This window comes from Pelophylax lessonae (assembly GCF_965119305.1).
Source record: "Pelophylax lessonae genome assembly, chromosome: 1".
In the NCBI taxonomy this organism is placed as follows: Eukaryota; Metazoa; Chordata; class Amphibia; order Anura; family Ranidae; genus Pelophylax; species Pelophylax lessonae.
In genome coordinates, this window is record NC_138768.1 from 790,767,546 (window position 1) to 790,780,077 (window position 12,532).

The window sequence follows — 12,532 nt, forward strand, 5'->3', positions numbered from 1 at the left end:
TCTTGACCTGTCTGCATCTTCTCCCTTGATCGACCTCGGCTTGCCTGACCACTCTTTGCTCTGACAGCCCTGCTGGATCTCCTGTGTACCAACCTTGGCTTGGATCCCACGGACTCTCTCTTGTCTTGCCCCTTTGCTACCTCCCACTTGGCTCATTACTTCCGGACTGATTAACTGTGTATGACCCTCGGCCTGGCATTAACCTTGTGTCTTTTTCCACTGAGCACCTTTAGATCTCCTGGAAGCGGTCCTGGGTGTCCATACCATCCATCCATCCGGATTTCACCTGCATCCAGTGCTCCTTGGGACGTGTCATCTCCTGTCTCACCTCCAGGGGTGATCCGCACCGAGCTGCAAGGGAAGCCCTCTCAGCACTTCGGCCTCAACCAAGGTACCTGACAGCCACCTTCATCCTAGACGCCACCTCCTTCTGCTTAACCCATAATTACTTTGTGTTCCAAAATGACTTTTTCTCCAAATTAATGGTACTGCTATGGGAGCTAATTTTGCACCTTCATACGCTAATTTGACTATGGGTTCTGGGAAATCTTACATGTCTGGCATAACAACCCCTACACACAACATCTCATCTTTTATGGTCGCTACATAGACGACATAATCATCATTTGGGATGGCCCATCCTCCACCATTAACAATTTTGTTTCACACTGTAACAACAATTCTCTTGGCCTATCTTTCACCCACCGTTTTGGACCTGACAGACGCTTTTATCCTTACTTTAATGTAAGTTACTACGTATTTATGTCATAATAAATCATAATCTTGCACTCAAGTGGCGCTCTTCCCTCCTCCTTTAAACTGAAATGTCTAAGTCACCACAAGCTTGGGTAGTGGACTTGATGTGGGAGAAATACATGGAAGTGGTCCTTCTCTAGAAGGTCAGACAGTGGCCTCTTCAGGCCTGGCGGTATCAGAAGAAGACTTTCACTGTCCACTAGGGCAATGGCATTATCTAGGGTCAAAGTAGCCTAGGGGGCTTATAAGGCAAAGATGAATCCATCAATCTAGTGCAGAGCTCACGTTATCCGATGGGTGGCGTGCTCATGGGCAGAATTCATAGGTCCAGAATTATTTTTACGGAATACCAAATAGGTTCATTATACTAAAAAACATTTTTAGCCAATTACAAAGTTAATCAAGCAACATTGGAAACAGGGGAGTTGACGAGTATAAGAATATGTTGACTAAACCACCTTGGCATGGCCCTCCCTTATAGGTTTTGTTGGTGTGCTACATTCCATACGTGTATGCTGTTATGCTTGTGTCAGGAAAATGGAAAATTACATACTTACCTGATGGTAACCTTCCTTTCCTGATGCATAAGCATGACAGCATACAGGTCCCTCCCTTGGGGGTTTCGCATTTTGAGTCTAGTTATGAGAATGCCACTTTAGGGGAGGCCACTCCTTTATATAGTATAACCAGTCCTGATTGGGCGAGGGGCATAGCCTATACCCATACGTGTATGCTGTCATGCTTATGCATCAGGAAAGGAAAATTACCTTCAATTAAGAATAACATTTTCAGTTTTCTAGCATAGAATGGAAGTAAACATAACAGTGTTTTGGAAACTGTTTTTGAAACATAGTTATCAATCATGGCAAAAGGACATACGTAAAGTACCTCTGGAAGCTAAGGTGTGCTGAAGTCTATTCCAGAAACCACAGGAAGATTATTTGTTTCCAGTAGTTAATAATTATTGGATATGGTCAAAATATTTGAATTGCGTCACCTGATGTGAAGTCACATCTACAGCATTTAGCTGAACTTGTCAATTCCATTTTGTGTAGTAAAGTGTGTAAATTAAATAAAATTGTGAAACCAGATCAGTATAAATGATAAGTGATAAAGAATATCTGGAGCTGTACATGCTATCCCCCTTGACCAAAGATTTAGGGAAAAATGGGCTCCTTGTTTGGTTTTGTAGGAGATTATAAAAGGAGGTCATCTGTTTTTGTAGTAAAGGCAAGCTAAGTAGCTTTTCAAGTGGGAAATCTGCAATCTGCCTTTGAAAGCAGCTGCAGAAGAAAGGATGATATCAACCATACTTTACACTCCCAAGTTTCATTTTACAGAAAGTCCATCAAGAACTCAGGCCTTGAAGTCTGACCTTAGCTCCTGCTATGTTGACATAATGAAGATTTCATGAGACGAACTGTCAGTATTACATTGCATAATTGAAGTCTATGTAATTGGAAAATGGCTATAAAATAAATCGTTTTATATTGATCACTCACTGTTAATGATTTATCGTTATAAAATATACAGTCCAGCCAATATTTGGTAGAATAGTAGTCTGCGTTTAATGATTAATATCTGTTTCAAGTGCTTTTGGCTCACTTAGTCGCTTTCTCTGTTACATCTGGCAAACAACATAAGGACAAATAGCACAATGAAAGAAGCAAATGGAGTCAGCCAGCCGGTGGGTACAATATCTGTTGAACATTTGTAGCTGTTTTAGAAATCAAATTTTTGTATAAACTAATCCTTCAATCATTCATATCCTGGGTGAGTAGGTAATGTTCCAGTGTTCTTGTTTATTTTGATGATTGGGATGTTTGTGTTGGAGTAAATCCATTTGACTAGCTTATGCTAGAGCATTTTATCAACTACTTTGGTTATAATGAAAATGGAAGACAGGTCAGAATGTACCTGTCTGACATGTATGGGGCCATGGCATGACATTGTAGATACGATATCTAATAGGATTGGTCATTAACTGATACTAGCTATTGGTCAGTTAGTTACTTCATATGATTGGTCTAGAAAAGTAAAATAACAACCTTGGAGTATGGAAATTGCCAATATAAGGAGGTAAATAACCGTTATTAAAACAGTCAGCGGGAGCAGAGGAAGAAGAGCTCACATATATATAAACTCACATATATATAAACTCACCGGCCAATCTAATAGGTAAACCTGTTCAATTGCATTGTAACTAGTGTTGAGCGAACACGGACTGTATTATTCGTGTTCGTACCGAATAATTGGATTTTTTGTACCCGAACACGGACACGGACACTTTACTGTATGTTCGGGTAAAAATCCGTGTTCGGTCGTTTTATTTCCGGGTTTTGCATGCTTTGGCGCTCTTTTCATGGCGGGCTTTCAACAGCCAATCAACAATCGTTTAACTGGTGTGCCTTAAGCCATCCCAGCCATGCCTGCAAATGTCTCAGTAGCTGTGATTGGCCGTCTGAAGCATGTGACCAAGTCTTTATAAGTTCGAGGCAGCCGCAGCGGCGTCATTATGCTGCTTAGATTCAGGGACAGAGCACACATCAACGTGCTGGCTGCTGATTAGGGAAAGATAGGCAGGAAAAAACCATTTGTGTCCGGATAGAATTGAGGGACAGGTCGGAGTGTTTAGGCAGGGCGAGTTGTAGGCATTTTAGGGATAGAGTCTGCTGAATTATAGGGTCAGTGTCTTCTACAAACTACAATCGATATTGCTGTGTGGGGGGTGGGGTCTGCACTCAATCCTGATCTACGATCTCTTCTCAATCCTGTTAGGGACAGAGTCTGCTGAATTTTAGGGAAACTGTGTTCTACAAACTACAATCGATATTGCTGTGTGGTGTGGGATTGGAGATAGGCAGGTGTCAGTGATCCACATCCATTTTTCTGTGTGTGAGCTGCAGTGAACACAATCTTTTTGGGCTGCAGTGAACACAATCCTTTTTGGTGTGCAGTGAACACAATCTTTGTGGGGTGCAGTGAACAAAATCCTTTGTGGGGTGCAGTGAACACAATCTTTTTGGGGTGCAGTGAACAAAATCCTTTTTGGGGTGCAGTGAACAACATCCTTTTTGGGGTGCAGTGAACACAATCTTTTTGGGGTGCAGTGAACAAAATCCTTTGTGGGGTGCAGTGAACACAATCTTTTTGGGGTGCAGTGAACACAATCTTTTTGGGGTGGAGTGAACAACATCCTTTTTGGGGGGCAGTGAACAAAATCCTTTTTGGGGTGCAGTGAACAAAATCATTTTTGGGGTGCAGTGAACACAATCTTTTTGGGGTGCAGTGAACACAATCTTTGTGGGGTGCAGTGAACACAATCTTTTTGGGGTGGAGTGAACAACATCCTTTTTGGGGTGCAGTGAACAACATCCTTTTTGGGGTGCAGTGAACACAATCTTTTTGGGGTGCAGTGAACACAATCTTTGTGGGGTACAGTGAACAGAATCTTTGTGGGGTGCAGTGAACACAATCTTTGGGGGGTACAGTGAACACAATCTTTGTGAGGTGCAGTGAACACAATCTTTGTGGGGTGCAGTGAACACAATCATTGTGGGGTGCAGTGAACTCAATCTTTGTGGGGTACAGTGAACACAATCTCATACTTCTGAAGGTTTGAGGGTGCTGCCTGTTCCATACTCCCCCTACTCCTCATCTAGCCTTTTAGGGGTACAAACAATAGTAATTGGGGCCTAGTGTGGTTGTGTACGTGTGATATACATACACTTTTTTGGGATCATATTTTCTATTCCGCTATTTAATCAAAAACCTTTGGGGATCAGTTAAATTGGGGGATAGTCTGTGTTGGTACGTGTGAGAGAGATCCACCTTTCCAAGTTGTTGGGGTTCATCTCATACTTCTGAAGGTTTGAGGGTGCTGCCTGTTCCATACTCCCCCTACTCCTAGCCTTTTAGGGGTACAAACAATAGTAATTGGGGCCTAGTGTGGTTGTGTACGTGTGATATACATACACTTTTTTTGGATCATATTTTCTATTCCGCTATTTAATCAAAAACCTTTGGGGATCAGTTAAATTGGGGGATAGTCTGTGTTGGTACGTGTGAGAGAGATCCACCTTTCCAAGTTGTTGGGGTTCATCTCATACTTCTGAAGGTTTGAGGGTGCTGCCTGTTCCATACTCCCCCTACTCCTCATCTAGCCTTTTAGGGGTACAAACAATAGTAATTGGGGCCCAGTGTGGTTGTGTACGTGTGATATACATACACTTTTTTGGGATCATATTTTCTATTCCGCTATTTAATCAAAAACCTTTGGGGATCAGTTAAATTGGGGGATAGTCTGTGTCGGTACGTGTGAGAGAGATCCACCTTTCCAAGTTGTTGGGGTTCATCTCATACTTCTGAAGGTTTGAGGGTGCTGCCTGTTCCATACCCCCCCTACTCCTCATCTAGCCTTTTAGGGGTACAAACAATAGTAATTGGGGCCTAGTGTGGTTGTGTACGTGCGAGATACATACACTTTTTTTGATCATATTTCCTATTCCGCTATTCAATAAAAACCTTTGAGGATCAATTGAATTGCGGGATAGTCTGTGTCGGTACGTGTGAGAGAGATCCACCTTTCCAAGTTGTTGGGGTTCATCTCATACTTCTGAAGGTTTGAGGGTGCTGCCTGTTCCATACTCCCCCTACTCCTCATCTAGCCTTTTAGGGGTACAAACAATAGTAATTGGGGCCTAGTGTGGTTGTGTACGTGTGATATACATACACTTTTTTTGGATCATATTTTCTATTCCGCTATTTAATCAAAAACCTTTGGGGATCAGTTAAATTGGGGGATAGTCTGTGTTGGTACGTGTGAGAGAGATCCACCTTTCCAAGTTGTTGGGGTTCATCTCATACTTCTGAAGGTTTGAGGGTGCTGCCTGTTCCATACTCCCCCTACTCCTCATCTAGCCTTTTAGGGGTACAAACAATAGTAATTGGGGCCCAGTGTGGTTGTGTACGTGTGATATACATACACTTTTTTGGGATCATATTTTCTATTCCGCTATTTAATCAAAAACCTTTGGGGATCAGTTAAATTGGGGGATAGTCTGTGTCGGTACGTGTGAGAGAGATCCACCTTTCCAAGTTGTTGGGGTTCATCTCATACTTCTGAAGGTTTGAGGGTGCTGCCTGTTCCATACCCCCCCTACTCCTCATCTAGCCTTTTAGGGGTACAAACAATAGTAATTGGGGCCTAGTGTGGTTGTGTACGTGTGATATACATACACTTTTTTTGGATCATATTTTCTATTCCGCTATTTAATCAAAAACCTTTGGGGATCAGTTAAATTGGGGGATAGTCTGTGTCGGTACGTGTGAGAGAGATCCACCTTTCCAAGTTGTTGGGGTTCATCTCATACTTCTGAAGGTTTGAGGGTGCTGCCTGTTCCATACCCCCCCTACTCCTCATCTAGCCTTTTAGGGGTACAAACAATAGTAATTGGGGCCTAGTGTGGTTGTGTACGTGCGAGATACATACACTTTTTTTGATCATATTTCCTATTCCGCTATTCAATAAAAACCTTTGAGGATCAATTGAATTGCGGGATAGTCTGTGTCGGTACGTGTGAGAGAGATCCACCTTTCCAAGTTGTTGGGGTTCATCTCATACTTCTGAAGGTTTGAGGGTGCTGCCTGTTCCATACTCCCCCTACTCCTCATCTAGCCTTTTAGGGGTACAAACAATAGTAATTGGGGCCCAGTGTGGTTGTGTACGTGTGATATACATACACTTTTTTTGGATCATATTTTCTATTCCGCTATTTAATTTAACTGGGCCTCCATGCGAGACCTGTGTGCCTTGTTGCGCTGTTTTGAGTACTCCACCAACATGGCCAGTGGCAATGACGCCGTTCTCAGCTTAACTATCCCACTTCTATGCCTCCTTGAAAAAACAATTCGGGCGATGATGGAAGAGGATGTGGCACAGGATGAGGAGGAGGAGGAGGATGAAGAGGTAACATTTCCAAGGCTTTCAGGGCAGTCATTCGCAAGGGGCTCCGAGGGTGGGTTCCTGCACACGCAAACGCCAGGGACGCAATTGTCCAGCAGGGGCACAGTTCTGGAGGATGAGGAGGATGAGGAGGAGGAGGAGCTGGAGGAGGAGATGGAACCATGTTCACAGCAGGGTGGCACCCAGGCCAGCTCATGGCCATCACTGGTGCGTGGCTGGGGGGATACAGAGGACACGGACGATACACCTCCCACAGAGGACAGCCTTTCGTTGCCTCTGGGCAGCCTGGCACACATGAGCGATTACATGCTGCAGTGTCTCCACAACGACCGCCGAGTTGCCCACATTCTAACTTGTGCTGATTACTGGGTGGCCACGCTGCTGGATCCCCGTTACAAGGACAACGTACCGTCCTTAATTCACTCACTGGAGCGCGATCGCAAGATGCGCGAGTACAAGCGCACGCTGGTAGACGCCATGCTGCTGGCATTCCCATCTGACAGCGGGGCCACAGTGGAAGCACAAGGCAGAGGAGGAGGAGGAGGAGGTCGCCAACGCAACCAGGGCACCGCCAGCACCTCAGAAGGCAGGGTTAGCATGGCCGAAATGTGGAAAAGCTTTGTCAGCACGCCACAACAAACAGCAGCACCAGCAGCTCAGATGGAACGTCTTAGCAGGAGGCAGCATTTTACCAACATGGTGGAGCAGTATGTGTGCACACGCCTACATGTAGTGAATGACGGGTCTGCCCCCTTCAACTTCTGGGTCTCCAAATTGGGCACATGGCTTGAGCTTGCCCTTTACGCCTTGGAGGTGCTGGCGTGCCCTGCAGCCAGTGTATTATCTGAACGGGTATTTAGCACGGCTGGGGGCGTTATAACAGACAAGCGCAGCCGCCTGTCCAGAGACAATGTGGACAAGCTCACGTTCATTAAAATGAACCAGGCATGGATCCCACGGGACTTTTCCGTACCTTATGCAGAATAGCAATGGATACCGACCTTACCCACCCATTGTTCCATTTTTGCTCTTTCTCACTCTTTTGGGGTGTACCCTCATTTAAAATTTTTGAAAAGAAGCAGTGTTGGCTACCTCGTCCTCCTCCTCAGGGCCAGATTAATGTAGGGGCTATTGGAGCTGCAGCTCCAGGCCCCTACCTTTTATATAGGCCCCGGGTTGGCCATATTCACTGTTACCGCTCTTCTGTCACTTGTAAACACAGAAGTCTGGCTTCTATGCTCGCTTCCCCAGGCAGCACCCTCAGAACCTCCCCACACAGCGTGAAGGCCGGACAAGGAGGGACAGTTGGCGATGCATGGATGTGTTTATGGGCTTCAGAGACAGCATCCCATGTTGAATTAGGCATGCATGGCTGCACCCTTCCTCCTCTGGGTGCATGGCAAGGCACGGCCCTTAAGGCCCTTCAAAATCCTCAGCACCAAGCCCATGATGCTGTTAATCCGGCCCTGGTCCTCCTCCACCGCCGCTTCCACCTACACCGCCCATAGGTGTGCGCAGCCTATTGCATTAAGGTGTGCACCCCAAAGTTGAAATACACATGCATGTGTTTGCCAGCAGGGAGAGTAATGTATCGGGGCCATGTACCTGTAGGCAAGGAGAAATAGAGCAGAGCAGGTCCCAGGGAGATCTTTCCCATCTCCTCACTGGCAATGCTATGTGCCCTAGGTGATTAGGGTGTGCCCAGGCACACCCAGCACACCCTGTGCGCACGCCTATGTCACCGCCACATCCACCACCACCTCAACCTCCCTCCTACTCCATATGGGCCTCGTCCTTCAGAGATGAAGAAGAACATTGTTTTATTTTTCTGTTTTTTTTTTGTTGTTTTAAGTTATTTCCCTATCCACATTTGTTTGCAGAGCACTTGCCATGCTCTTAATTACGTTTTGCTGCCATTTGCAGCACTCTAGCCCTTTCCTTTGGTGTTTTAGAGCCATTTTAGTGCCTTAAAGTTCGGGTCCCCATTGACTTCAATGGGGTTCGGTGTCCGGGAAAAGTTCGGTAAAAGTCCGGGACACGGACCCGGACTTTTTTTTAAAGTTCGGCCGAACCCGTCGAACACGGACATCTAGGTGTTCGCTCAACCCTAATTGTAACACAAGTTACTGATCAGCCAATCACATGGCAGCTTGATGCATTTAGACATCTAGACGTGATGAAGACAACTTGCTGAAGTTCGATTTGAGCATCAGAATGGGGAGGAAAGGGGATTTAGGTGACATAGAACATGGCATGGTTGTTGGTGCCAGATGGGCTGGTCTGAGTATTTCAAAAACTGCTGATCTACTGGGATTTTCATGCACAACCATCTCTAAGGCTTACAGAGAGTGGTCCGAAAAAGATAATACCCCGTGAGTGGCAGCTGTGTGGATGAAAATGCCTTGTTGATGTCAGAGGAGAATGGGAAGACTGGTTCAAGATGATAGAAAGGCAACAGTAACTCAAATACCCACTCGTTACAACCAAGGTATGCAAAATACCCTCTCTGAATGCACAACACATTGAACCTTGAAGCAGATGGACTGCAGCAGCAGAAGACCAAACCTGGTGCCCCTCCTGTCAGCTAAGAATGGGAAACTGAGGCTACAATTCACACAGGCTCACCAAAATTGAACAATAGAAGATTGGAAATATCAGAATTTGGTGTAAACAACATGAAGGCATGGATCCATCCTGCATTGTATCAACGGTTCAGGCTGTTGGTGGTGGTATAATAGTTAGGGGGATAATTTCATGGCACACTTTGGGCCCTTTAGTACCAATTGAGTATTGTTTAAATGCCACAGCCTACCTGAGTATTGTTGCCAACTATGTCCATCCCTTTATGACTACAGTGTACCCATCTTCTGATGGCTCCTTCCAGCAGCATAATGCATCACATTACAAAGTTCAAATCATCTCACCACTGGTTTCTTGAACATGACAATGAGGTCACTGTACTCCAATGGACTCCACAGACACCAGATCTCAATCCAATAGAGCACCTTTGGGATGTGGTGGAATGGGAGATTCGCATCATGGATGTACAGCCAACAAATCTGCAGCAACTGTGTGATGATATCATGTCAATATGGACCAAAATCTCTGAGGAATTCAACACAATGTTGAATCTATGCCATTTAGAATTAAGGCAGTTCTGAAGGGAAAAGGAGGTCCAACCCGGTACTAGCAAGGTGTACTTAAAAAAGTAGACGGTGAGTGTATATTAAATATAAATAAAACAGTTTTTTGGCTGCATCGATCATAAAGGCAATCGGTAATATATACTGCATATTCACATATATACTGTATATATGACTTCTATCTGCATCAAAAGTGGCTTAGTAGTTGCCTCTTCAGCCTTGCAGCACAAGGGCCCTAGGTTTGCATGGAGATTGCATGTTCTCCCTGTGTTTGTATGGATTTCCACCTAAACTCCAAACATGCCGGTATATTAAATGGCTTCTGTCTAAATCATCCCTTCTTTGTGTATGGAGATAGGAATCTTAGGTTGCTCTTTAAAGGTTGGGGCTGATGTGAATGTACAATATGTAAAATACTGGATGAACCCTCTGCACACTGCTATACCCTTTCTAGCAAACTTTGCACTAAAAAATAGGGATATTTAGTTCACACATATTGCAATATATGTTTAAGCTGGCCAACTGTGTCAAAGTAATCCCTCTTTAGCCAGTCCTACTCTGCCCTGCCACTGAAAATGCTACTGTGGACACAATGCCAACCAGGGGCAAACAGACACAAAATAAAGGAGAGTTACAAGGTTTCGTTTCTGTACAATATGTAAAGCGCTGTGTAAATTTTTATTGCTATAGATATGCCTGTTCTAAATAAATAAATGAATGTATCCCCAATATCAATCATACTGTAATATAACATCAAACAAAATAAGGAGGACATAAAGGGTCAATGAAATTACATGCAAATAATACATGAAAAATGAGAACCACACTGGGATGAGTATATATGAGGAACATGTGATATGTCCACTGAAACTTTTGCATTTGGTTAGAGTAGATGAGACAAAGTGGAGTTAAAAGCACTGAGAGTACTGGATGACTTTTGGCACCAATACACTTACATAACATGAGCATATCAATATTTGGATGATCGTGATGCTATTGAAGCATACTACACTATATATACAGTGCCTTGTGAAAGTATTCGGCCCCCTTGAACTTTGCGACCTTTTGCCACATTTCAGGCTTCAAACATAAATATATAAAACTGTAACTTTTTGTGAAGAATCAACAACAAGTGAGACAAAATCATGAAGTGGAACAAAATTTATTGGATATTTCAAACTTTGTTAACAAATAAAAATCTGAAAAATTGGGCGTGCAAAATGATTCAGCCCCTTTACTTTCAGTGCAGCAAACACCTGCACTGTGATAGTCTCAGAGGTCCGTTTAAAGCGCAAAGAGCATCATGAAGAACAAGGAACACACCAGGCAGGTCCGAGATACTGTTGTGGAGAAGTTTAAAGCCGGATTTGGATACAAAAAGATTTCCCAAGCTTTAAACATCCCAAGGAGCACTGTGCAAGCAATAATATTGAAATGGAAGGAGTATCAGACCACTGCAAATCTACGAAGACCTGGCCGTCCCTCTAAACTTTCAGCTCATACAAGGAGAAGACTGACCAGAGATGCAGCCAAGAGGCCCATGATCACTCTGGATGAACTGCAGAGATCTACAGCTGAGGTGGGAGACTCTGTCCATAGGACAACAATCAGTCGTATACTGCACAAATCTGGCCTTTATGGAAGATTGGCAGGAAGAAAGCCATTTCTTAAAAATATCCATAAAAAGTGTCGTTTAAAGTTTGCCACAAGATACCTGGGAGACACACCAAACATGTGGAAGAAGGTGCTCTGGTCAGATGAAGCCAAAATCGAACTTTTTGGCAACAATGCAAAACGTTATGTTTGGCGTAAAAGCAACACAGCTCATCACCCTGAACACACCATTCCCACTGTCAAACATTGTGGTGGCAGCATCATGGTTTGGGCCTGCTTTTCTTCAGCAGGGACAGGGAAGATGGTTAAAATTGATGGGAAGATGGATGGAGCCAAATACAGGACCAATCTGGAAGAAAACCTGATGGAGTCTGCAAAAGACCTGAGACTGGGACAGAGATTTGTCTTCCAACAAGGCAATGATCCAAAACATAAAGCAAAATCTACAATGGAATGGTTCACAAATAAACATATCCAGGTGTTAGAATGGCCAAGTCAAAGGAATGGGCAAAAATTTCAGTCTCTCGATGTGCAAAACTGATAGAGATATACCCCAAGCGACTTACAGCTGTAATCGCAGCAAAAGGTGGCGCTACAAAGTATTAACTTAAGGGGGCTGAATAATTTTGCATGCCCACTTTTTCAGTTTTTTATTTGTTAAAAAAGTTTGAAATATCCAATAAATTTCGTTCCACTTCATGATTGTGTCCCACTTGTTACAGTTTTATATCTTTATGTTTGAAGCCTGAAATGTGGCAAAAGGTCGAAAAGTTCAAGGGGGCCGAATACTTTCGCAAAGCACTGTATATATATATCTATATATATCTATATCTATATATAGTATATTAGTGATTGACCGATATCGGTTTTTCGTTGCCAATACCGATACCAATATTTTGGTCAATGCATATCAGTATCGGCTGATATTGGCCAATATTTTCGTACAAAAAAATGTTTTTTTTTTTTATTTGTCAGGTACTCTTGTGGAGGGATCTGGGGATCTAAAAGACCCCAAACCCCTCCTCTGCACTTAAAAGCATTGAAAATGCCAAGT

General features: G+C 43.8%; 1 protein-coding gene across 2 annotated transcripts in view; it reads left to right on the plus strand.

Annotated features, from left to right (window-relative positions):
* The first annotated feature begins 2,366 nt into the window (after positions 1 to 2,366).
* SLC2A9 (solute carrier family 2 member 9) overlaps positions 2,367 to 12,532 on the plus strand; it is a 532,155-nt gene continuing 521,989 nt past the window's right edge. The window contains exon 1 of one of the 2 annotated variants that reach the window (XM_082252420.1): positions 2,367 to 2,443. In XM_082252420.1, the coding sequence (XP_082108546.1) occupies positions 2,414 to 2,443 (30 nt within the window). In that variant the 5' untranslated portion in view covers positions 2,367 to 2,413. Of the gene's footprint in view, positions 2,444 to 2,466; positions 2,530 to 12,532 lie in introns of those variants that run through there. The other variant, XM_082252421.1, reaches the window with a different exon arrangement.